This window comes from Paramormyrops kingsleyae, chromosome 17, assembly GCF_048594095.1.
Source record: "Paramormyrops kingsleyae isolate MSU_618 chromosome 17, PKINGS_0.4, whole genome shotgun sequence".
Classification (NCBI taxonomy): domain Eukaryota; kingdom Metazoa; phylum Chordata; class Actinopteri; order Osteoglossiformes; family Mormyridae; genus Paramormyrops; species Paramormyrops kingsleyae.
The window spans coordinates 20850241-20878235 of record NC_132813.1 but is presented as its reverse complement, the minus strand read 5'-3'; the positions used below and the strand labels follow the sequence as shown (position 1 = coordinate 20878235).

Sequence of the window (27995 nt, the reverse complement as noted above, 5' to 3'; positions counted from 1 at the left end):
AAGGCAGCGTTTTTCCCAATATCATAATTTATGTACAAGGTGATGGCTTCATTCAGCAGCTGCAAAGGAAAAAAAATAAGACATTTTCTGACTTTGTGTTTTAGGGTAATACAATCACGTCTGTGACATTGAAGTAAAAACTCAGAAGGCTTGTCTTCGTGCTGGTGGATGAGACATGTCGTCTGCATAAATATCAGGATGGATCACCGCAGAAAAAGCAGCAATTAACTAATAAACGTTTCTAATTAACAAACCGTTCCAATTAAACTCTTCCAGTTTGTTAGCCACTCAGAAGCAACTATATATATATATATATAGATAAGGCCTATCTTAAATAGGTATATACTTATATATTCAGTTTTTTTTAATACATAATTGCACATTTACTTCTGCCATTTGAATAAAACGTACTGTACACAAGGTAAGAAATGTTACAATGCCGTTTATAACGGTGTTTTAAAATAAGGTCACTTTCCTCACTTTTTGTGAAAAGTGCCACTTATAAAATGCGGATTAAAAACATTGTTTTTTTTATTATTCAAATTGATATAAATTGGTCCAAAGATCTGCCAAGTTAAACAAAAATTAATTTAATATAGATTTTCCTCCATATTTGAGAATTTTTTTATGTTTTACATTTTTTCCTACAAATGAAAGCTAAATACAAGAATAATATTGTCAGTTTACCAAAAAAGCCAAGCATCAGCATCTAAATGCGCCTCATTTTTTTTGTAGAACTATCTTTAACAAATACAAGGACATAAAAATCTCCACAACTCTAAAATACAATTTCTCTCATCGTTGGTACAAGTACAAAAAAAAAAAATTACAAGAATGCATAGGTTATATACTGCGCAAAATTCACAAAGCGATCATTTACACTTGCTAATAATAAAGAATATTTTCACTGTTGTATAGCTGTTATAAACCACTCGTTGTTCATAAAGGTTTATTTTGCCAGAGATTGCACTCGGTGCTCTGAAATGTCCGACCACAGCGTGCTTGTGCTACGATCACGCGTCAGGACTTAAAATATTAGGGGGTACAACAACTCCAGGGAGCGTTTCATTCTCTGGCAGATGACGGCCGCACGGCTGGAGCAGTTAAGCACAACCTGCCTCTAGAAGCCGCTTCCCTTAAGTCAAGACCCAAAACCCGAAAAAATTCAGCTTACGCTTTAACTCAAGTATGCGGACGCGGAATCTCTGCGATTTCATGTGTGTAAGCTGTAATCAGGAACAAGCCGCGATTTAAGAGTGCCACAAAAAAAGGAAAAACGAAAGAGTAGACTACATTCCATCCTAGATGTGTCATGAACCAGGGGGCGCCTGACAGTCTAACAGAATGTCCATCCTTGGCTTCGGCCTTGATTCTCCCATCTTGCCCCTCCATGTTGTACTGAGAAACAGACAGCGGGAATGTTGTTGCTTTGGGTAATTATTTCGTAGCTGAAGTTTTCATCCAAAGCAGCCTACACGGTCGTAGCTGGACATTTCACCAGAGCTGCGCGTAAATGGGCTCAAAGGTACAACAACGAGATCCTCCCCCAAAACGCAGCTGTGGGCAGCCGTAGGGTTACGGCGCCCTGTGCAATACTGCAAGTGCTGATTAAGAAACAAATGGACGCTTTAAACAGCCACTTCATCAACCTGTATTGTGATTGGTTAATTTACAGCGACACTACAGAGCCAATCGTCTTTGAAGGAAAAATTTTAATTATGCCTGCACTTACGCTCACTGAGGAAAAACCATTCTGAAGTAGAGGACTATTTCTGAACTATTTTAGATTCTCCATTAAACATACCAAATTTATATTTAGTGCAATATCATAAAAATCAGCACGTAATAGCCTTCCATTACCCTGAAACATAGGAGTTTGCGGCCTTGTCAAGCACAGTGGTAGGATTCCTGCTGTGCATCCAGATCAGCTGCCGCTCTTCAGCGGGCTCAGGGAAGGTGCAGGAAGCTACAGCATGCTGCACGCCCTGCCACTGCTGGTATATCACGTATACGACGTGTGGATTTCTGCTGGGGGGGGCGGATGGTAGCGTGTCACTGTACTGCCGGAGAAGGGTGTCAGGAAAGGCACGTTTACGCCATGTGTGGTAAGTGCCAGGAGGCAGAGAGAGAGAGAGAGAGAGAGAGAGGGAGGGAGGGAGGGAGAGGGAGAGAGAGAGAGAGACAGAGAGAATCTTCATCAAATATACCATCGTCTGGATTTCAAATATGTCTCAATTATTATTATACATTTCATGTATTTACAAAAAAAAGTGTAAATAAAAAGTGCCTAATTAACAGCCTCACCAAAAAGCGCCTTCCAGCAGGAAGTGATACAAGCTCAACGTAAATAAAACATCATTCAGTTATTTTTCTCCAGATGTACAGCTAAAATCTTTGGCAAAAACTGATTTGCGTTACTATTCTGTAAACTTGCCGTCTGAGATTAAAAACACTCAGTATGGTACATCTAATATGAGAGGAGAGGTAATATCATGAAGTAACAATATCCCACAATCCCTATGGACTCATTCATTCACATAATTTAGGCCCTGCCGCCATCAGATCTAAAGCCAAAGTGAGGCTTTGACACCCACCACTGCCAATCACTGTCAATCACTGCCAATCACTGTCAATCACTGCCTGATCCACCCCAACTGGAACCAGTAAAGCATTCATTTTTCAGCAGCAGCATTGATGTACGTGCTCTCTTTTCTCTCAAGTTAGTTTTCCTTCCCAGCAACAGGTACAGGACAAAGTTAAAAAGTATTTCAGAAGAAAACGTAGACCTGTTTCACCTAAGAAAAAGTGTGCAGTGGGGAGAGCAGAGGAACAAGTCTCATAATTGGGGGGAGTGCACATCCTTGTGGTTTGATCTGATCAAAGCTGACAAGCAGGACCTGAATTACAAACAAGCAGCAGGCAGAGGTCTCAGCAGTGATCTGTGACTGCCTGCTTAACTGTGAAAGACGGCGATTCACAGGGAGCAAAGTCGACCTGGGTGCCAACATACAGCGAGACAAACCGGCCGGTGTGTGTCCATTGAGTGACCATGTGTGTGTGTGAGTAACGGCGTGCGTTGGTAAGTGCGTGTCCGTGAGTGACCACGAGTGTCCGTGAGTGACCGCGAGTGCCAATGTGTCTGAATGCTGCCACAAGATGGTAAGTCACGGCAAACACCAGGACTTTTTTGAAAGAACGCGTAACAATGAATTTAAAACAAGACCACCAACATTGAAACCTGCTGTTGAGAGATTGGCACTTGATTATTTACAGTAAAAATTAAAAAAAACAAATCTGAACAGGTTGGTAAACATTTTCTGGGCAGGATTTGAGTCTCAAAAATGAGGGAGAATTATGAGTTCTTCTTTGGATTGAGCAGAACTTCCAGTTCTGGGATGACGGTGATATTTTTACATGAAACAATTCACAGCAGAAATAACTCATGTCTCAATAAAGCTGGGGGGGGCTGTTATATGTTCACAACCCAGATAAGAGGGGTGGGGGGTGAAGGTCAAGAGAATGTTTCATAGCCGACAAAGATAAATAAATAAAATCATGCTTTATGCTCCACCTTACGTAATGCCCGTGGGCCAATGAGGCTGTGGGCCAATGAGGCTGTGGGCCAATGCGGTTGAGCTCCGCCCCCCCAAGAATGAACTGTTACTTGTTTCTTTGAATGACGATGGAGGGAAAGTGTCTAAAGCAACCAACCAAAAAAAGAAAAAAAAAAAATGGGACAAGCATGGTCACATGAACCTTACCCAATGAGGTCATTTTCCCTGTGATGTTAGATAATACTAGATAACTGCATATATACCGTATACCAGGTAAGGTCTGCAAATTTGGGGTGGATCTGTGTTCCTCTTCACTGGAGAGCATATCTGGGCACCATCAGGGACTTCCGCACATGTGGGGGACTTTACCCGGACACCCAGCTGTGTGTGGTGGTCTTCACACCATGGGCAAAGCCCTGTGGGGCCACCGTGGGGTCAAAGTTGAAGTCCAGCGAGTCACCGTCCATGAGCGCGTCATGCAGGATGGACTCCATGTCACAATCGAAGCTCTCGAAGGACACGTCCACCAGGTCGCTGGGCAGCTTCTCGTGTGGCTGTGGCAAGCCGGGCCGCATGTAACCGTTGCCGTTGAAGGTGCAGTAGGCAGGTGGGACCCCCCCGCCAAGGTGGGCGGAGCAAGGGAAGGGCGTTGGCATGGAGGGCTTCTCGGGTGCCAGGTGGCCGGGGCTCCTCATGCCGCCAAGGGGCATCAGGGTACGCCCATTTAGGATCACCTGTGTAGGAGGAGCTGGCCCGTGAAGGGGATGAGTGTGGGGGAGGGGCTGCAAGCTTCCTTGGCCAATCATCTTGCTCCCGTGGCCTGCCTGGCTGGCGCTATAGGAGGTTAACAGGCCTCTGGCCCCACCTGGCTGGCCTGCCGCCGTCTCCACTGAGGGGATGAGGTTGCCATGGGGGTCGGAGTCTGACGTGAGCAGCTCTTTGAGGAGCCCGGTCTGGCAGCCATATTGGTTCAGAGACTTGCCCTTGGGGAGGGGCTGCATGGGGAGGGGCGACAGGCCGCCAACTCCAGGTTGCCCATACAGGCACTTGCGGTAGTCCTGAGTGGGTGGGGCCACCATGCTGGGGGAGCTGTAGGCAGGGTACCCAGGGCTGGTCTGCATCATCGAGGAGGGTGACGACTGGGCGGATCCTCCACCCTGCCCGGCTGCCCCCACCTGCGAGTTCTTGGGGGACAGCAGATTAAGGTTTCCCAGGAGGCTCTCCATGACGGTCTCAGAGCCGAGTGAGCCTGTCACCTCCGAAAGACTGGGCAACGTGGTCGCCATCTTGGAGCTGGGTCCCCCGGGGTAGACCATGTGTACATCGCCGTCAGTCAGGTCGTCCTGCTCGGCCATGAAGGGCGAGAGGCGGCCGCTCAGCGTGCTGGCGTTGGAGCCACTGCGCTTGCGGATGGGCCCCCATGCATCAAAGTCGTCATTGCTGTGCGAGTTTGGGCTGCCCGGCCACTTGGAGTACTGGGACCCGGGGCTCTCGGCACCACCCTCTGGCGCCCCCTGGAGCGACACCTGGACACACATGCAATTACACCATCAATGCAGACATTCAGCTACCCGCTAAGCTGCAATAACAGCAGGAACTAACTATAGACTACGATCAGGATAGGACCTTCCATCTGCAATGTATTACAGCACTTGGGATAAATGGCCAAGGGTTAAAATGCCACAAGGTTTGCTGACTGAACACAGAGCTAAGAATGTGCCAAATAAGCACAATACAACAAGGGAAAGGCCGAGCATGAACACAGCGACTCAAAGCAAGGTGGAGAACCGGGAGAGGTGGCTGTAGTTCAGGGTTTATTTAATGTTTAACTCCAGCCATTAGCAAGGCAGCTATTTAGGACAAGTTGGTTTAAGAAGTGGCCTCCCTTGTTAGATGGATGGATGGATGGATGGGTTGGGTTAGGTATACTAAGGGTATGGCCAGGAAGTGCACAGCCATTGCTCAAGCACCATTCCGTAACAAAGTGTTACTGCATCCTAGGTTTGGGGGCGGGGCTCTGAGAGGCTCCACCCACCTTCTTCTTGGCAGCCCGCCCACGGCTCTTGGCAAACTTGCTGTTGTTGTCCATGGAGGCCGCGCGGCGCCGGGGGGACTTGCCGCTCTTGCCACCCTCCGGGTTGAGCATCCACCAGGAGCTCTTGCCCGTCCCCTCGTTCTGGACGCGCACAAAGCGGCTGTGCAGCGACAGGTTGTGCCGGATTGAGTTCTGAAACAGAGACGACACAAACACTCAAATTGAATCCATAGCAAGATTCATCATAGATACGCAATGTTTAAGTGCAAAATCAACGTGTTTCAGGGCTTTTTTGGTCTGGGGACACGGGAAGAATAAAGCCTAGAAGTAGCAAGCTTGTACGGGGGACACATGGTCACACGTGAAAAAGGTCAAAGGTCAGTTCATACCTACATCCTTATTAAAAGAGCAACAGGGTCTTCTCATGAGCTATGCCACAGGAAGCTTTAATAAAGGTAGATCCCACCAAAAAGAGCATATTTCTCACAAACATGCAGGAGGGATTCTGGCCCCACCCATCCTAAATCTGCAGCCTGCATGCGTGCTGTCTTTCGGCAACCAGTCCAACCCAGTTTCACTATCCCCCCCAAACTTTCATCATTCCAGCCCAAACCACTACAACAGCACAGAGAGACAGAGATAACCTTCACAAACACAGGAAAAAAAATAGCTTATCAACATGCATAAGCTGTGCTACTCAGAAAAGAAAACTTCAATGGAAATAGTATTGTTTTATTTTTTTGCTAATTATGGAGTGTTCCAAAAACAGCCTGTGTGTAAAAAAAAAAGAAAAAAGAAAAAAAAAAAAGCTTTGAGCTTTTCTCAGCATAGCGACGGAACAGCAAAGCATCGATGTCACTTCCTTCCAAAACACGAACAAAAGTGAGAGAGCGACTCTGCTGGTTGCTCTGGGTTTTTTTTTGTGTGAAACTCCTCCATACAGTAGGAAACAGAAAAGGAGGATGTTGTTGCACTTACGCGTTCTGGTAGTTAAAAGCACAGAGAGCCTCGAGAACAAACGTCAGTGTTTCCACAGCCTTGGAATACGAGAAACAAAACACAAAGAGTCCTGGTACACAAACACTGTTTTTTCCACTTCACATGTTCGGGAATTAAGCTATTGACAGAATTAAAGATGTTTGCTGTTTCAATACAGCCACAAAAGGCAACAGCCTTACAAGAAAACCAGTAAACTGACATTTTCTTACGCAAATTCTGTGCTGTGACTGGGATTTCTGAGGACGGAACGAGTGAAACACAGGTCTTACTGAATGGACTCTTTGTAAGGTTCAGTGTATGTGCATTGGTGCACTGGAGAGACTGCATGCAGGTAAGACTGCGTGTATGCATGCATGAGTGTCTCTGCGCCCAAGGCAGGACTTCCTCTGCGAATTTTGCAATAAGCCTGCAGCCTTTCAAGCGACACTGTGCAGATCAGCTGCGAGGACCGAATGAATCTCGCACTGTTGCATTACCATGAGAGAAATTCAGCACTTTTTTCCCCCTGAATTTTACTCAGAATAAAAAAAACTCTGAATTTTAGTACTGTGAATACACATTTGACATACTTACAATCTGACTGTCACCCTGGTTGGGGATTCTACCTATATGGTCTGGGAGAGACCCCAAGCTCACTGAGACTAAATAAGAGATCAGAAAATGGATGGATGGATGGATGGATGGATTGATGGGCAGCCCTCATGTGCTTAAAAACAATACAATTACTGCCTCTGCCTCCTTTTGTCTCCATCTTTTATCTGATTATACTCCACAAAAGTATTCAAGTAAAAAGCCGGCATCCTATTGATTGAGAAGATTCTCTCATCCAGACCATAACAACACTAGGATGAAAAAGATTCCCTACAGTACACCAGTATAATGCCACATAACTGGGGATGAGTAAAATATGGCTTGGGGGGGGGTGGGGTGGGGGGGGCACTTCAAGATATTCCTGCACAAACAGGAGTCGCGTTAATGGATGTCAGGGATACTTGAGTAATACCCACTGAAAGTGACTCACTTCCCTACATCTGTTCAGCAGCCTGCAGCGTCACCGGGTGGGACAGGAGGGTGGGGGGGCAATGCGGGAGCAAGGGGGCCGGGAAACAAGTGGGAGGATGAGACAGGCAGGAAGGATGGAGGAATGGAAATGAAAGACCTCAGAGAAGCAGGGAAATGTGTCCTGAGACTGGGGTGGGGGTGTGGACAAATCCTTTCATTACACGTTGGAAAAAAACACCATAACTACACTGTGACGTTGGACAAAAAGGTACACGTGTGCAGAACAGAAGCGTGCACAGCAACGCGTGGATGCACCAAATTAAGAGCAAAGGTGACAGAGTTGGCAAAGCCTTCCTTTCGAACCTATGCAGCCGACGTGAATGGGACTGGAAAGAGGAATCGAAGCCACTGGCTGCGTCAAAATGGGTGGATGCCAGCGATATTTCACCAAAACATACTGTAAAAACAAACGAAGAGAGACCTAAACACATCCAAAGAAAGTTCTAGGTCTTCGTGATTTCTCCGACGCTAAACCGAACACCTTATGGCCTCCTCTCCATTGTAAATTTCTTATGTTCTTATGTAGTGACGTACCAAACGATTACACAAGAGTGGTTTTTAGATGAGTGTGAACTTTAATTGCACTGCAATAAGAAATATAATTGAATACTGTGTACGAGCGAAAAATGTTTATTTTACAGTTTGTTCTTAAGCGCCCTGAGATTTCGGAGCTCCTGGGATTAAACGTGGACGTCTCCCGCTAGCGATGACAAAATAAATGCTTCTATTCATTGGGCCGCCCCGTTCCTCTCAGTGCTGGGGCCGCTGCCTCTGCTGGTCTCTCATTCAGGGAATGGGCCTGAGCCCAGACAGCGGAAAGGAGGTTGGCACACAAATGGAACAAGAGCCACGACGGAACGGTGTGCGCTATGTCTGGGAGGGAGGGTGTCTGAACCAGAGTCAGACCAGAGCTCCAAGTTCTTATTTGGTCTGTGCTGGTTGGAGGTTGGGGAGGTACAGAACAGATCGGCTGCTTGAACCAGTCCATGTCTGTGCTCGGTAGTAAGAAACAGATCCAGGAGCAGACTGCCATGTCTGAGACAAGAGGGGAGCCCACAGCTGACGCCATACAGGCTGTGCTTGTTCATCGTATTACAGGAACGACGAAGGGGAAATTAGAAAACACACCTTTACGTCATTTTCGCCCCTTACCTCGATCATTCGGGTGTGAAAACAAGGCCTTTGACGGCGTTTGTTTGTCTCTTGTCTCGGTATCAGATGCACGCAAAACGTCTAGACCAACGCTGTGACGGATTACCTGGTTTTCCGGGAAACGGACAGCTTGCACCTTATCACAGGTGTCAGTGAGACCGAGAACGTGTCAGGATCACGGGGCAAACAGTATGAGCCACAACAGTCTCCCCAAAAATAACGCACAGCGATCTCTGCGAAAGTGGCTGAACCTCAACTGGCATGTGAGGGATAAAGCAACGGGGATAATTACATGCTAATGGAAGTCCAAACTGCACATGCGTAAATACCGGGAAAATGCTTTGATTTCAAATTCCAGCCACTCAGATCCCACTTTTTTGATGTCAAAGCAGAGGACCTCATGCGATCTTCCGGTAAACAGGCAGCTGTGAGTCAATGCAAGAGAATTTTAGGGGAGAAGGGACAGAAAAACCAAGGCCATCGCACAAGCATGGTATGAGGAAGCAGCCACATCAAAGGCGGGTGCCACGGAGAGCGAGGCCCACTTCCTGTCAGGTCAGGAAGGCGGTCAGGTCAGGAGGGGGGAGAAGCAGCTATGGAATGCCGGCCCGGGATTTACACCCCCCCCCCCGGAGGCTGATCGCCGCGTCCCGTGGGCCGCATTGAGAAATACTGGAGTGGCGAGGGGGGGGGGGGGGGGTCATTTTCTATGCAACATATCAGCAAATCCTCCACCCAGAGGGACTTGGGCATGGAGACACCGTGGTGACACACCTTACCTGCATGGATTTGCCACCGGGGTTTACAGAAAGAGAAGTGGAAAATTCGTGTCGGCCAATCAGTTTATAAAAAGTTCCTCCTTAATCATCAGTTCCACGAAAGGTGGAGCTCTTTAGGTTTCTGCTGAAGGTATCAGAAACAAGAGTCAGTCGGTCCCCTTGCTCTGTGATATTGTCATTAAGCCTATAACTCATAAACCAACAAACAAACCAACTGAAGAGCAGGCTTTTCTTGCGTATAAAAAGCAGAGATGGGTCGTCCAGGTCCAGAAAGTAAAAACCCAGAGCAAGATTTTACTTCACCCAACCAGTTGAGTATAAGGAGTCATGATCACAGAGTACTCAACTGGTTGGTTGGTACAAAATCTTGCTCTGGATTTTTACTTCCTGGACTTGGACTACCCATCTCTGTAAGAAGGTCAGTAGGCAGCTCTGCAGGCCCTCAAGGCGTGGCCACCAGCAGGGGAAGCCCTGTTCATGAAGCTTGCTTGACTATCGCTGGACTTCACTTTGACGTAACTCATTTCGCATTATACGCTTGAGGGCGGTGAGTAGAGTCTTGCTGCGGCTCAGCTTCAGCTGCCAATCCCTCACTTTTAACTGCGATTTACAACCTTCGCAGGCAATATTCATACAGCCAAAAAGCAGAGGGCGTCTTAATCAAAACGGCATTTTGACTGAAAGCCAGCGAATAACAAAACCACAGCCATATCTGTCTTTCATTTATGTCTAGTCACATAAATGTGGCCTTTATTTTAATGTGTCCATCCAGCTTCTAGCTGCTTATCCAGTGCACAGTTGGGGAGGGAGGAGGCTCTGGAGCCTGTCCCAGGCAGCATAGGGCACAAGACATGGGGACGCCCTGGATGGGCTGCCAGCCTGTTTTAATTTAACCACCCTAAGAAACCCCAACAACTGGCATGACTTTAAAACAATACTACACACATAACAACAAAAGCAGATTTCATAAATTATGTGAACAAACCCTCTGGGGACCCTTAAACTGTTTTAGCTAGAACACACAAGGTCCTAAAAGGAAAATGACAAAGGCTGTAGTTCTTTATAAGCCGGTGTACATTTGTTGTGGGTCCTACTGTATTCTGTCAGAAAAGGCTGGGTATTTGGGGGTACAGGGGCTGGCTTTCTGATGCCACATAAGGCGGCACTGCCTGCCTTTTAGAGACGCTACTCTGGGTAAGAAAGGCCGACAACCATCGGATCTCTGTGTCACCCCCAGGGCTCCATTAGTCTGCCTGAGGCATGCTGGGAAAAAAATAAATAAAAAGAAGCAGCTAAATGCGCAGCCAAGCAAAGAGTGGCATGTTTCTTTTGGAGAGGAAGCAAATAGCAGTAATTATGCCTATTAGTGCTTATTATAACTAATAAGATTCATACTCTCACATTTAATTATGATGGTTGAGTCACAACGTTGTGCATCAAGCCGACAAACAAAAAAGTCAGTGATAAGCTGGGCCTGCTGCTCTTTCACAGGTGATGCGAAATTATAGTGAAGCATACATGTTCGTGTGGTGAAAATGGACATCTTGCATTTATATCTGCATATGAGATCAGCCCGGGGCAATTACACTAGGAACAAACTTCATAAAAGTAAAACTGAACTGAACTGAATCTTAAGCCGGCTAAGCAGCCGACTTGTCAGCTATCCAGCGGAGCCGCTAAGGTTATTAACTTTGGGCCCGGCCCAACAATCTGGCTCTCTGCACATTTTTTCTAACGTTTCTCTAACGTTTCACTCAGATGTAGATTAGCTTCTCTCAGCATTGGCACAGAGGTTCAGGGGAGCCGCGATACCAGCGACGTCGAGATAAAGTCCAACCAGGCCCAGCCCACGGCGCCCACTGCTGGCGACCCAACAGACCGCGGGCTCCCGAGGCGCCTGTAGGTGGGGTGAGTTTTTTTTGGGGGGGGGGGGGTATGTGGAGGCTGGTCCCTCCCACAGTGGAACAATGCAAATTTTGTTCCTTTGCTGTGGAGCTCCTAATTGGTAGATTTGCAGAAGACTACCTTCACTCAAAGGGGGTGACTGAGGAATGCAGTTTGGCCTCCTTCTGAGAGAACTTCTGAGGTCTTACGTGGGACTTCATACCTCACATCTATCGCCTTTAAAAGATGCAAATGTGCGATTATACAGAGTAGGGGGGTTTCTGTTAGCAGGGACAGCTGCAGCACTACTATATGGTTCAGACATTTCCGCCCCCAGGATCTTACGGCTACCCACCAAATGGGAGGGAAGTGAGGCAGAGGTGAAACACACTTTGGTGAAACACTGATGCAAACTCACCTTAATCTCTAAAATGCAAGAGAAGATGAACTAAACCAAGTTTTTGGCTACCAGGGTACAAAATGAGACTGCTGATTGCCCTGCCCCCCCCCCCGCCAACGCACCAAGTGCCTTACTGCGTTACGCTCCTGCACTGGGATGTCACTCTGCAGCTGCTTTGCATACTTTTCAATTCCCAAGCGCTTCTTCCGTAACGGACGTTGCCAGCGTGGCGGGTCTGCGCTGGGACGATCGCGGGTTCTGAAATTCCTAAGATAAAATACGAATTTACTGATCAACATCGGGGGTGTTTGAATTTCAAACATGTTAATTTCATATAAACTATGCAAACTCGATAAAAGTTGCTAAACCTCTATTCTGTACATGTTATACGTGTAATTTCTTATTCTGTACTTCGGCATATCTGTGTCGGAATCTGCTTAGATTCTATAGCACACAGACCGTGCATCAGCCACCGTCTGTCCCTGCGTGTGCGTGTCTGCCATGCCACGGCGTGTGAGCGAGATCAGGCACCGCATGATGCTTTAGGCCTCCTGCCTTTACAGATCTCCTCAAAGGGAATCTCTGTTCCACCTCTGCTCCCCTCGCTTGACTTCAGAGAGGCCTTGGCTCTGCCGCTTACCTGCTCGCTACTGTAGAGCGGGTTGACACAGCCCCCCCCCCCCCCCCCAGCTGGGACGCCCCCGGCGCGGACTGATCTGAGTCAAGCTGCCGCAGACGGCAGTAGCAGACGTTTATTTCAATTTCTCTCCGATTGCTTTCATCTTCTAGCTACGATACGAGCTGGATAGACGCACATGCCGTTTTTCCACCGTTGATCGTAATGCGGCAAAGCAGTCCTGTTATCTTTCATCCTAAAATTAGCTTAATATCAGATGCATTTGTTCATCTAGTGACACTAGAAATACCACAACCTCGGCTGTGGTTATATTCAAGGTGACCCCACTGATGGAAAGACACACAAAAATCCACCTACTTCCCTCAAAAAACTTTCCATTATGTTTGAAATAATACTAAAGTCTCCAAAAACAAAAAATGAAATTGGGCAGTTCTACTTTCTGTTTGTTTTTCTTCAGATGAAATGCTAACAGTTTGTCTGCAGCCCTCTCTGCTTAAAAACGTCTCACTGGAAGCCGTGACAGACATTACATAACAGGCTTCATTTTTCAGTACAGCAAAAGCCAACTGATTGATTAATCCATTATCTCGGCACTTGTTTAATCGTGTCCGAGTACAAGCGCCCAGCTGACAATCCTACAGTAGCAGCCATGTGTTTTAGGCTAGAGTAACACCCCAGCAGATAGTTATTAGCCATCTACATATGCAGAACTTCCATACCTAAGATAATACCAAACCTGTTTTGATGGACCAAGGTTAAGTCTTAAAGCAAAATACATCATGTGTTCTTTTCTCTATGACATTACACTGTTTAAAGTCTGGATCCAAATTTTCTTATTTCATATGGGAAAAAAAACAGGTACCACAAGTTAACGGTGTTTCTATTTTTTAAAAATCATAAATTAGCACGATGAGACACAAAACCATTATCACAAAACCAAGGTACAGTGACCTTGTGGTGAGAGACTGAGCCTTCAGCCGACAGCACTGGGTGTTTGCCCGTAACAAACAGTGCTGCTAAGCGCTAGCTCAAGATTGCAGAGATATTATATCAAGTGAATGATCTTACTGCTGTGTTGTAGGGAAAAATATTCTAGGCTTAGGGTGACTAATAAGGCTTCCAATACACAATTCTATAGAAATGGCGGCAGGATTTCTGAAGGGTCGTCCCTCTGGGAACCTGCAGATATTCAACGGCAAACAAATTCTAACCACCAAGCCACAACACAGCATGGAAACAGACAGCAGACGATGGGAAACACCTCGCAATTTCATCCACGTTTTAGCTGACTGACAGGTCGACTTTGCCTGTGGATATTTTGTTCATGTTATTGCTTTCGGGATAAAAACACTGCAGTGTCATGGACAGCCATGTGTACAAGACAGCTTGTGGGCAAGCTATTACGGGGAGGACCAACCCAGGCTGCGGAGCTAGTCTATGTTAAAATAAAAATGCAATGCTTGTCTTGGCATAGAAAATCGTGTCACCTGCTCAGCCCCTATTCCGGAGTTGACTTCCAGTATGACTCAGCACTAAAAAAAAAAAAAAAAAAAATCCCTCTCAGTGTTGTTCAACCAAAATCAAATAATCCTTTGTCTTGTGTAACTGGAGGTTGCACGCAGAGACCGAGGAGCATATGAGGGGACTCCCAAACCAAGCCACACTGTCAGGACTTACCGAAAGGCCGCTGCTCAGTGATCACACGCGATGTGGCTGACACGGCGCCGCACAAGAATGGCTAATAGGTGCCAAAAAAGCACCTGTAGAGCAAACCGCAGATATTGCATGGTTAAGTCCTAGCGTGAGCCATCCAACACAGAAACGAATCAGGCCAGGCAACAGCTAGGGAGGTAAGTTTGCTCATTTCCAAGAGCCTCTGCTCTTCAATCCTGCACTCAAACCGCTCAATTTCACTCAAACCAGACTTCATCACTGCATCACAGATGTCATCGTCACCCCTTTACATGTATCTGATCACTCCTTTATTCGGTTCACATTGTCACTGCCTCTATCACCCATTATATCCTTCATCATACTCCCCCACTTGCTTCTCTTTCGGTCACCTCTGGCTGTCCCACTCCTGGGTAGTTTTGTTCACTTACTACTAATGAAGCTTCTGATACACTCTGCTAATTGCTGTCCTTACACCTCGATACCCTCCGTCCCCTTGATCAACAGCTACTAATGGTCCTTCTTCTAGTAGTTAAAAACAACCCACACTTGACCCATCACAAGCTGAAATCCACATAACAGTCTCTTTCCACTTGCATCTAAATTTCATGAGTGTGGTGTCTTCAATCAAATGTCTGACTCTCTCCTGTTTGGCTCTGAGCTAGACACTCAGAGACTGCTCTCCTGACCACAACCAGCTACAAGAGCAACACTTTGGTCGTAATTCTCATCATGCTAGACCCTTCTGCAGTTTTTGACACAGGGAAATACCCTCTGTCAACTCATCAAAGCCAGAGTTTCTTGTCTTTTGTGCCAACATCACTGTCCAGCTTGGACAATGCACTTTCCATCTCACGACCACACTACTGGAACTGCTTACAGACACAGCTACCAGCTTGATTCAATATGTGGCAGCACATCTAGTATTCTAATTAGCTAAAACACTCTGTTACACCCCCTCCCTCATCTCAATTCATTGGGCACCCACCTCCATCAAGATGCTCCTCAACATGTACATATTACCTCTTCCTCTTTGTTCAGCAGATGCCGCTTAGAGATCCCTCCACCACATGAGAAGTCTCACTCCTCTCAAGCGTAGTTCCCCAACTGAGGAATGAGCTGCTGAACCACTTTTGGGCAGATTACTTCTCATCTGCTATACCTTAACTGGAACATTAAGGGTGCGGTTGTATTTTTGCACTTGTTTGACTTGGATTTGAATACCTCTTATTTGGTTCTTGCAGTGGTTTTTTGCACTGTATAGCTCTTGGTCCAAAAATTACATTAAGATTTTTGCTGTGCCATACATATCAAGTTCCTGTGGTTTACTATAATCTGGGTGTGGAAACCAGAATCAGGAAGCACATGGCAGTGATAGATAAGCATACCCATTAGACAGCAGTGATTAGTGTATCCTACCTGATTCCCTTTTTCAACCGCAGAACTGGGCTCAATTCAGCCAGCTTGTCCGGTCTTTTCTTGCAAGACACTGTCAGGGGTGCAGAGATGAGAACAAGAAACACGACGCCTACCAAGAACCCATAAAAGTTCTCAAACTCATAACCAAAATGAAAGGAACAACGCGATGACTTTATCACTTCCTGGCTCTTATCCTTTGCATGTCCGATAGATGACCCCCCCAACTCTCCAAATTCACGAATCTGGGTGGGGAGGGAAGTACCACTGAACCCTTCTCACAGCTAAAGAGGCAATGTGCTAGGAGATGATTAAGTAAAGCGCAGGCCATGAATTATGGCCAGACAATCGCAAGCATCTATCCCAGCCTTTTATATTCCAAATGCAACGATACAACACCAGGGCACCATCTGGGATATCAACCAACACACTCTGGTTCGGATCATAGATCTACGTCCTTAACCGCTACAAGACTTGCCAACTGATATTAGTAAGAATGATGATGACAGGTACAAGAAATGTGACTTGGACAGAAAGAGATATTGAGATTTTAAACCTTTGCGAACAGGATGCCTATCAACAAGACTGAAGTTTGATATGTCCCTCAAAAAAAGAAGATATAGAGAGGGGCTTGGAAGGAGAGAAGTGACGAAAACTGACATTTCGAAATATTATTTATTAGTAAACCAGTACCAACACGAAAAGAGAGGAACAGCACAAGAAACTACGTGTTCCACCCATGCTCCAGTAACAAAAGATGCTAATTTGCATTAGCCTCCTACAAGGCTGCACCTGGGTGACAAGCAGTCAGCCCTTGGAGACGGATCAGGAAAGCGAAGCGCACACACAGCGGCACGTTTCACGCGTTGTTCTCACAGTCCCGCTTCCTGGTTTCTCAGGAGTGAGCCCCCCCCCCCCCTCTCCTGCAGCGGATGTCTCTGCTCCTGTTGAACTCCACGTGAGCTTTACGTTGTGTTGCGTGCATCAGCTGAAAATGGTGAAGGTTCATCCAACTCGACCTCAAGGTCTGACTTGGGCAGGAAATCTGGAGAACAGGGTTGCGCTCTGGTGTTCTGCTGTGATGCTCCCCCTCCCCGAGCTGCTTTCTCCTACACTCTGACACCTTTTCCCAGTAACTGCCAGTTTAAAAGGCCCAGAGCGGCATGGATTTGTGGGAAACATCCCCAGACGCGGAGGGCCGCTTCCGGCCAACTGCTGTGCTTCCCTCAGGGAGGGAGGCCAGTGTGTGGTTGGGGAGAAGTGCACCCTCCTATTTCTGTGACTGAGCATACACTCTCTAACACTTCAGAACTCCTGCACCAAGCACAGCCGGGGGTGGGGGGGCTGAGCGGAATGGTCCAGCGCCTCTCCATCCCCCAACTTCCTCTTCCATTGTATCCACACAGGAAGTGCTGGCTTTTGCTGATACGGACCCCGCTGGTGCCTCAGGCCTGCATGCAAAGCACGGGGGACAAGGGCCCCAAAGGGGCCACACAAAGGGAACTGAGGGAGAGAGGCTGCGGGTGAAAAAAGCGAATCAGGTCCAGTGCGTTAAAGAAAAGAACGAAAAGAGCCTGATTGAACAAGCGGAAGAGGAAAGTCTTGACGGGCACATGACCCTGGCATCTCAAGCTATTCTCAAGACCCAACTGTGTCTGAAATTTCATGTCGCGAACAACATTTTTAGCGTGTCGTTCACCCCCTCCCCGTAGGAACGTGGAACGTCACAGGTGAACGTCGGGCCCTCCCCCTCCCATGAAGCACCGAGGTACACATCTGCTCTACGACTCTCGCCCTCAGCACAATGCTGCTCTGAAGCAGGCAGACGGCATGGCAAGAGGCTGATAAGAAAATAAGAAAAGGTGGAATGTGAGAAACAAAAGCGCGGTGACCTTTTGGATTCCAAGGCAGAGCTAAATCTCTAAATGAATGGCGAGGCAGTGAGATAGAGGCGACGAGATCCTTTACGCTTCCTGTCAGACACAAAGCAGGGCTCCTTCCCTTATAGGACGCCAAACAAAGATCTCAAACATAATAATGTAAGCTAAAGTCCACCATGGGGCCGACAGGGGCGCGTGGAAGGTGCTGCAGAACGTTTACCAGATTCCATTAAAAGGCCGCTGAGCACCAGGCATGTTTCTTACCCAGAAAAAAGCCATTGTTCAAAATGTCGGACAATCACAGGAGGGTGATAACACACTGTTATTCCTCATTATTCCCCAACAATCCACTAGAAAGAAAAACAGGCTACAAGGCCACACCGTTGCCAGCCAACCTTGTTTGCCCTTGCTTCCACCAAATGTTATATTACTCTGAGGCCAAATCCCCCTCCCCGCCCCCCCTTCCCCAATGCTGGTCGTCACATTGTGGAGTTTTGGGAAACCAAGACCTGAATCCTGGGTCCAAACCTCCTCCCCCCCAGAGGTGGACATTTCAGGTCCAGAAAGTAAAAATGCAAAAACTCATCACTACATATACCCACCATCTGTACCGCAGACATCACGATGACACTCATCACTACATATACCCATCATCTGTACTGCAGACACCACGATGACACTCATCACTACATATACCCATCATCTGTACCGCAGACACCACGATGACACTCATCACTACATATACCCATCATTTGTACTGCAGACACCATGATGACACTCATCACTACATATACCCATCATTTGTACTGCAGACATCACGATGACACTCATCACTACATATACCCATCATTTGTACTGCAGACATCACGATGACACTCATCACTACATATACCCATCATTTGTACTGCAGACATCACGATGACACTCATCACTACATATACCCATCATCTATATCGCAGACATCACGATGACACTCATCACTACATATACCCATCATCTGTACTGCAGACACCATGATGACACTCATCACTACATATACCCATCATCTGTACTGCAGACACCACGATGACACTCATCACTACATATACCCATTATCTGTACCGCAGACATCACGATGACACTCATCACTACATATACCCATCATCTGTACTGCAGACACCATGATGACACTCATCACTACATATACCCATCATCTGTACCGCAGACATCACGATGACACTCATCACTACATATACCCATCATCTGTACTGCAGACACCATGATGACACTCATCACTACATATACCCATCATCTGTACTGCAGACACCACGATGACACTCATCACTACATATACCCATTATCTGTACCAGAGACACCACTGTGACTAATACATGCAGACAGATCAGATACAGGAGGGAATGTTTTGCTCTGAAGAAAATGACCGTTTAAGTATTAATTGAATTATCACCAATCAGCCAGTTGGGTGAAATGTACTGAAACTTCATTACTGTGAAGTAACCAACACAAATAAATGTACAAAGATCCTAATACAAGCAAGTCATTTTTCTAGATACAGCTGGTGAGAATGATGACATAAAACCATGACACTGCAAAATCCAAAGTGTCATTAATGAGTCGAACAGAGGAACAAGAAAAAGAGGAACCAGGCCCATGGTGCAATGAAGGAAGCAGAGGCACAGCTTGTCAAATTACAAAAAAAAAAGAAAAGAAAATAGAAGCAAAGCCACCGCCGCCGCCGGTCTCTCCGAAGTGCGCGATGCAGCACTGCACCTTGCGACCACTTCAAAGGCCTGACTTCCTGTCCCACGCCAATCTGCATATACCTCACGCACGTCACCAGCAAGCCGTGATAAACGGGCAAGTCATCGTCCCCAGCGCATGGGAAAGGGGACGAGGACAGATAGAGATCAGCCGGTCGCCACCACATGTGACGGGTGCCAAGCTCACGGTGCTACAGGGAGCAGAGGGGGCTCCCGTTTTGTGTAACTGCCCCCAGCTTTTATTAGCCTGCTGCGATAATAAGGTTATGCTAGCGACTTATTATTATTATTTTTAAGTATAAGACAAATTTTAGGACTGAATTTTTTGACGAGGGAAGCTGAATGCTTTGTGAAGGCAAACTTTCCAGGTGAAACTGTGTTATGGTGACTTAAAGTATGATCAGGGAAATCCAAAATGATGCATTGTTCTTAGCACAATAGCATGTTCTTTAAACACTTCGAAACTCAAAGTAACTGCACCAAACCATGTGTTTGTCCTCCACAAACTGCCTTAAAGCCTCCTCCAGGCACATAACTTTAATTTTTCTATTTCACAAAAGCTACTTCCTTGAATTTACAGTCCTGGCCATGTACTGCGCCATAAAGAACAGCAGGGGACAGGGGCACAAGTGACACATTTCACAGTGCAGTGCAGTGCAGCGCACGAGGGGCCGAAAAGGGCCAGTGTGTGATGAACATGGCCCAGTGCTTTGCTCTGCCATGGGAACCATAAAAAACCTATTAATAGCAGAATCAGTGACACAAAAACCAAACCCAAACACACGTGTGCGCACACACACACACACACACACAGACACACACAAACACACACACGCATTTATACACATACACAGACACACAGACACACACACACACACACACACGCGCATTTATACATATACACACACACGGACACGGACACAGACACAGATATATACACACACGCGCATTTATACACATACACATACACATACACACAGGCACACGCATATATACACATACACACACACACACACGGACACCATCCAGGATCCCTCTCCATAAAGAAAGATCTAATAATAGATGGATCCCTCTCCATCTAATAAAGTTTTAAAAGGCGCTGTCACACTGCGGGATTCTGGGATGTGTAGGCGCAAGCCTGTCTCACTTGGCACCATCCTGAAGACCCCCTCCTGCACGTCTCCCACCGATGCTTCTACGCCAAACTATCCCGATCTGCCGACACAGTTTGCCTTCCCGTTTTCCGAAATAAAAAAAGGGAAAATAAAACATAATTGTCTCCCGTCTCTTGGAAAAGAGAAACCAAAATATAATTTCCCCTCCAGTTCATGCTTAAGAGAAACCAAAACAGTCTGCGTGAAGGACTCAGAAAGGTGAAAAGGGAACAGGGTAATTCACGCTCGACATGTGGAATTTCAGCTCCTTTTGGCTTCGTCACAACACCCTACCCCACCCCCGCCACCGGCACGTCCCGCTCACACACCCGCTGCATAGAAAGAGGCAAGTCTCTTACCACTCACCTAATTCGGCGTCAAAACACACGCACGCACCTGCAGAGGTGTGTCCCCAGAGCGCCGCGCGGGAAAAGGCTGTGGGGGGGGGGGGGGGGGGCGGAGTTACCGTGACCCATCATGCACTGGAGGACAGATGAGGAGACGGGCCGTTCCACTGCCATAATCCACGCTGCACGTCAGTCTTTCCATTTTAAGCAGCTCGGACACATTTACACATGCAGTTCACAGATAGTCACACGAAAGCGCTGATCAGTGGCAGCCGGGGAGACGCTGCCTCACACATGACGGCAGAACTGCCTGCTCGCCCGCGTTACTCACACGTTCCACGCTCACGCAGAAATGGTATTTCAGAAGGTAGGTGAGGTCAGCGCTTGCGCTCCTCCCCCCCCCCCCACCACCACCAAGGCCTTGTCGATTTTTCTGGTTCTTATGACTGTTCTGCTGTTCTCCCGGCTGCCAGCAGCTCCCGTACCCAGATGTGTCTGGGGTAGCACGAGTTTCAGACGGAGCGGACGGGCACAAAGCTGCAGGAGAACGACGGTGGCAGCCAGAAGCTTTATAGAAGGCTGCTTACTCTTTTGTTTTGCTTTCATGCTAATTAACATCTCAGACTTTAACTTGTTTTACATTATGACATGCAGCAGAGGTCTTTAAAGCGTTGTGATGGGACACCAGAGTGAATGTTCACAGCATTATAGTCTCTATAAGAGTGAATCCCTACCAAACAAACCAGAAATATCCGTCCCAAAACCCACATCTGCTTTTTGAGACAGTCAGCTCTTGAATGCCAAGAATGGTGATTCAGCACATCCAAGAACTACAAAAACGGGGTTTCACAAGTACAGGGAAGATACCATATTCCATTATGGCTGAGACATTAGAGAAAAATATGTTAATTCTCAGTGGTTTCCCCTAGTGTACCATCTGTCTGAATATCTGCGATATAACAACCTCACACTGTCCGGCAGTTAAAGGGGTCCCCCTGCCCCCTCTCCCAAGGAGAAGAGTTCCACTCGCTAACACAGCACCCAGTTTCCAGTAACCCTTTTCTCATTCCATACAGCATGTGACAGCGTATCACGCACACTCCACCCTGTGAAAGAAAGGTAATAAAAAGGTGCAAAAAGAAGGCAGTTTCTTTCATGCAGTGTTTTCAAAGGTGTGACAGGGACAAACCGCAGCGACGTCACAGAGGCTCGCCGAGCCGTGACTCACCGCCGAATTGGCAGAAACCTTCCTCGGGCCGTTTTAAGCCGGGGGGATAAGTGTGGAGCGGCGCGCAGGGACAAGCAGGGGCATGCCATGCCGAAATGCTCGGGGCAGGAACCAAGAGGCACAATTTGGGGGAGGGGCATGGGTACTAGTCATTCCCAGAGAATCCCAGCACCCCGGATTGGCGGATTGAAACGGACACGGCACTCAGGTGACACCTGTGACACCCGTGACACGCCTCTGCTCTCCTAAACCTGGGCAGCAGGCCCCGGCGGCGTCCCTGCGATGACTGATCCCGGGGCCAGGGGTCATGTGCTACTGGGGCATTCCTGTGATTGGCTGTCACACCATTGTTATAAAAAGTCCTACTTCAATAGCTATTTATAACCAGGTAACCGTCCTGTGATTCAGAGCCAAGCTGGGCACGATTCCGGCGCTTTTCAGATGTAGATAGCTGGCATTACTCATGATTCATTTTATGTTAATAATGGACCGGCAGCAGAAGCCCCCGTGTGCCCTGTAGAGCTTGTGCAACACACACACACACACACACAGAAACACACACACACACACAGAAACAAACTCACACATGTCTGTATTCAGATGTTTGTGAGGACTGTTCATTCATTTCTATGGGGAAAACTCTAATCTCAACATGGAGACCCTAACCCTACCCTAAGACTTTTGCCATTTTCAGTTCTTTGATTGCAGTTACAGATTTTTCTAAAATAGAGTTTCCCCTTGTGGGGACAGAAAAAGTGGTCCCCACAACATTAAAATAGCAGGTTTTTTATCATACTGAGCAAACATTTGGTCTCCATATTGTAAGATATACATAACCACCCCCTACCCCCCCCCAACCAACACACACACACTCACACACACACACACACAAACAAACAAACAAACAAAGGAAATAAGAGCTAATTAAATCAAGCTAAATAGAATAGAAATGAATCTGCATGGTCTGATTCTTAAGTGTGTTCCCTTAACCACCCCAACAATAAGCCACCCCCCCCAGTATAGTACATAGCTACAGGGCTCGTCTTGGCCCACAGGCTGAGCCTTGAGGCACCCCCACAGAAGGGACATGGGGAATGTGACTGCGTGTGATGCACGTCCCAGCCGTCAGCTATCGGAAGAAGAACGTGCGGTGAGCTTGAGACAGAGCGTTTCAGCATTCATCTCGTCAGCGCCTGACCGTGCGAAAAAGTGCGATGCACTTAAGTCAGGAATGAATGTCTCTCTTGCCCACATGTGCTGCTTGCTCTCCCTGCAGATTAAATCTGAGGCATCAGCGACAGCTCGGCAGAGGAACAGGTCCTGCCGTTTACGTCACACCCAGCGCTCCCCTTCTTCCACATTAACAGGCGAAACAATCTGGCTATTCAGATCATTCACACGGGCTGCCAATCAAGCCAGAAGCAGCCGTCCCTGAACAGCACTCCTCAGCTTCAGCCATCAGAAGGACCGCACAGACACAGTCTGACAGCCCCACCCTGCCCCACGCACCCAAAACCAACCCCCATCACACTCCCACAGCAAATTTTAAAAGGTGTGCTTTTAAGGGCACAAGCGAGCCCCCATGGGGGGGGGGGAGGGGGGAGGGCGGTCTTCATTTCACTACTGCTATTCACCGAAACAGGCTGCAACACCCATACACCATATTTGAAATGCCACTCTGGTATAGCACCTATGAATCCTACAGGAGTCACACTAAAAAGTGTACTCAGCAGACCACGACCCCAGGCAGACATCTTCTGAAGCTTTTGCGTGCTTAAAATGCCTCTGCTCTAATACCCGACCTTTTATTGTTAAAAAAAAAAACCCGCACGCACGCACACATGCACAGAACCGACAAGTGGAGGCTCCCTGCTGGTGACTTTCTGTTTAGTCATCAGGCTGGTCAGACCGTGAGTCTTGCTGCATACCTCCAGCTACTAGGTGTGGTCTTGACTGGTACTTACTGTTCCCTCCTCGCCTATGCTGCCTAAAGGCACTATACATTACTGTAGGCCTCTTGTGGCCCTGGGTCTCTTGGCCAGGCTAGTGAGCAGCCTCGTGCAAAGATGCTGACTGATCACCTTCTACCAGACTTACTTCTGATTCTCTGTAGGAAAGAAAACAAACAAATAACCATATATTCTTTCCTCTTATACTCAGACTGACTGATTTGAGCTCCTTGGCTCGTACACGCAATACAGAGAGGTTACCGATCGCCACAGATTTAGGAAGACATTTGTGTTGCCAAGTCACAGTGACGGAGGAGATGTCCACATTTTAGGCGAAAACATGTTATCATCATCCGCATTCTAACAATCCATAAAATCCAATCAAGACAAATAACATGTACAACTCACATTTTCGTCGAACAGATTAATTGATTTAACGCACGGAAAGTGTGCGCCTGAAAGATAAACAGCTTAATTACAGTGGCAATTAGAGTCAGATGTTCCAATCAATCAGATGATAGTCAGATGTTAGTTTGAGGAGACCTTCCCTACATCGACAAAAAAAAGAAGGCTGTTGTCAGTCTGCCGTTTAGGGTCTCAGTTTACTGAGCGGTGTGCAAATGGAGAAAATTCAACAGTGTTTTTTGTACTCTCTCGAGCAAAGTTGCTGAAAGATATGCAACATGTCCGAGAGGTCACAGAGAGCCCTGGTGTGTGTAAGGACTCTGCGGGCATGTCTCGCCCTGATTAACGTCACTGTTTGTGCGCCCACCATAAGGAAAACACTGAGTTAGTGTTGTGTGTATGCAAGGATACTGAGAAAGGAATCACTGCTCTCAAAAGCAAGCACTGCTAAACTTGAAATTGAAGGCAAGTAACTGCCTGGACAGAGCATAAGGTCACTGGGAAAATATTATGAAGACAGACGGGACAGAGTGGAATTTTCAGCAAACTACAGTTCAAAGTCGTCAAACTTGCATTACTGTACAGAAACGCCCCCCGGAGCATTAAAAATACCCGTAAATATCCGTAAAAATAACCGTAAAAATACCCGTAAATGTGTGATCAGACTCAGCTTGTGGTTGTATAACCAGGTTATTTATAGCCCATTCATACAATCCTGCAATTTACAACCTCATTTAAAAATTCAGCCATTTGAAATTTTGCTATATCTTAGCACATCAAAAAGCATAAAAGACACTGAGGATTGTGTGCAGGGAAACAAAATTATGACATGGAAAAAGTGCAAAACATGCACGCACGCAGGCACGCACACACACACACACACACACACACACACACACACACATGCGCAGACTCTCCAAGCAAATGCAATGAACAATGCTTTGGATAATAAAGATTCAAAATTCAACATTCAAAAATTCAACCACAAACCCATGAAACAGACCAATAAAACATTTCCAAGTGAGGCATTACTCTTGAACACTGCAACAAAATAAAACAAAAATTATACTTTCATACAGTATAATCATTCTCAACACGCGGAACCTGAAGTTGACCTCGATTTGCAGCAATTCTCATTCCTGTACCTTGACTGACTGATTTGATTCCCAGTTCTTGTACAACCCACCAGAGGGGGATAAAGAATACAACTGCTCATAGTATTTCTCCTGAAAAATATTACAAGCCATCCAAAGATTTAAATACCTTACAACAAGTGTGGCTGCAAGGGATCCTGGGAAATAAACGGCAGCCAAGATGAGGTAGGATACAACATGTTACGCTAAAGAATATCTACCCTCCCCCTCACCTCCAGCAGCTGGAGAATCCTGCCATTATGAAATAGTACATTTACCAGAGCCACCGGTCTAGCCCAGTCTGTTACCTTAATATATTCATGTTAGCTAGTGCCTCTCAAATTATCTGAATGAAAGCAAATGTGTAAAATTGTACACATATACAGTAAGAAACTTTTGGAATGGAACAACAGTTATGTATGACTCTGACCACTAACTCGACCACAATTCCAACAGAGCAACTCAACTCTGGACTACAAAGGCTTACAGTGCTTCTCAAGGGACAATCACACGTGTATGGCTGATCACAGAACAGCTCCTGTGTAAATAAAATGGCATTATTGCTGTTTAATCCTAAGCGGCTTAAATAAGTAAACAATACCTAAAGTAGCTGGTCATGTCAACGTCCGTGATTGTACTAATCTGATTCCATTGTCAAATCTCGGTTTACGTGTACACGTTTAAGACATACATGGCTAGTACTGCAAGTAAACGTGACCTGATTTCCAACAAGATATTTGACAAACTAACATGACGTCAAAGTAGGCATTCCAACAATTTGGGGTTACAAGCAAAACTGGAGATACTGTAAAGTGCAAAAGTTTTCCCCATATAATATAATCCATGAATGACCTCTTTCTGGTAAAGATCTAATTATAATTGCCTTCCCTGAATATTACCTTCCAAAGACAACAAAGGACTATTTAAAGATAACAAATGACTACAAAATAACAATGGTAAAATGTAACTGAAGAATGTGTTAAAAAGTCCGATGGCAGCCTGGCCAGGTAACTCTCCTCTATATTTACAATGGTGATGATGGTGCGGGTGATGATGCTTATTATTATTGTTGTTCTTGGTTCATTGCCAACTTTTGCCGTACTTCTTGGTGCAAATATAGCAATACTACAAGGATTACATTTAGGGACAGACACCTCCTGTTACAGCTGTCATCAAGACGACATTGGTCCAAGCTGTTCACACAATCCGAGCATTACAGTCACTGCAACTGCATCAGTCTGCGAACTTCACATAACACTCGTGTTATACGCAGAGACGGAATCACCAATAGATCCGACAAAAAGTTAATTCTGAGACAGAAGCAACATAGCTGCGCATTTTTAACGAGATTAAATCTTCGCAGGTTGGGTTTCTGCGGAACCCACTCTGCTTGCGGTTAGCTGCTACCATCAAGGCGGTCAGACACGTGGAACAGCACCGGCCGTAATCTGCAATGTGGCCCTTCGGATTAACACATGCATGCGGCCGATCCCGTCCCAAAAAGCGTTGCAGACCTTCCTTATGAGCCCGTGTCCCGGCACTCACCTTCCAGCCCGCCGAGCTGTTGCTGTCACCCTTGTCCATGAAGTAGGGCACACTCCTGACCATCCAGTCGTAGATCTGGGAGAGGGTGAGTCGCTTCTCTGGCGAACTCTCGATCGCTTTGGTGATCAGGTCGGCGTAGGACATATTCCCCCAGGCATTGCGGCGGGACGTGCCGCTTTTCCGCTGAGCGGCGGCGGAGGAACCGAGCGGAGCGGGCAGCGCGGCCACCTGTTGCGGCAGCTGGGAGCTTGGATGCTGCCGTTGCTGCTGCTGGTGCGCGCAGCCGTCCCGACACTGGAAGCCGCCGCACGTAGCGCCTTTCTCCTCCGGAAAGTCTTCGGCTTCCTCCAACAGACTGAGGCTGCCGATGAAATCGGTGCCGCCGACCGGCTCCTGTTTGACAGACGGGGCCGGCGAGGACGTGCCGGAGTCGGCCGGGTTGATGAGCTCCGGCCGAGGCAGCGGCCAGGTGCACGAACGCGGCCGCGTCTGCGGCTCGAAGTCCGGGTCGATGTCTACGAACTGCTGGGCTGCCTCAGCCATGATCACAGCCAAAGAATTTTTTTAATTATAATTATAAAAACAATACCAACTCCAATCTATCTTTTACATAGAACTCCCAACAAAAACATATATTTTAAAATATCAAAAACAAAATTAAAAGTGTGTCATACACAGCGACGGCGAGTAGCGCACATGCAAGCGGAGAGGAAAGTAACTCCGTCACTCTGCAGACAAACTAGCTTGCTGTCAGCTCCCTTTAGCGCTCGCATTAGAGAAACCAGAAACTAACAGCCCAGAACCCTAATTGATCTGCCTTTTTTAAGAGCCTCCCTAGGCGTCTGGATCTTATTACGGCGGCGGTTTTTGTGATCTGGAGTCTGACAGTCCGCTGTCAGCATACTTTCTGCCCGCATAGGGTCTCGTCAGCAGCGGACGGAGCCTGCAGACTGTACAGCCTGACACGCCGTTACAGCAACTATGAAGTCGGAGGGCTGGGCCCGC

General features: G+C 47.0%; 1 protein-coding gene across 1 annotated transcript; it reads right to left on the bottom strand.

Annotated features, from left to right (window-relative positions):
• Window positions 1–4: 4 nt before the first annotated feature.
• On the bottom strand, window positions 5–27982 carry foxo1a (forkhead box O1 a). Its single transcript, XM_023826128.2, has 3 exons — window positions 26991–27982; window positions 5590–5781; window positions 5–5080 (listed from the first exon to the last, which is right to left on the bottom strand). The coding sequence occupies exons 1-3, from the start codon at window positions 27531–27533 to the stop codon at window positions 3920–3922; spliced, it is 1896 nt and encodes a 631-aa protein (XP_023681896.1). The 5' UTR covers window positions 27534–27982; the 3' UTR covers window positions 5–3919.
• Window positions 27983–27995: the final 13 nt, after the last annotated feature.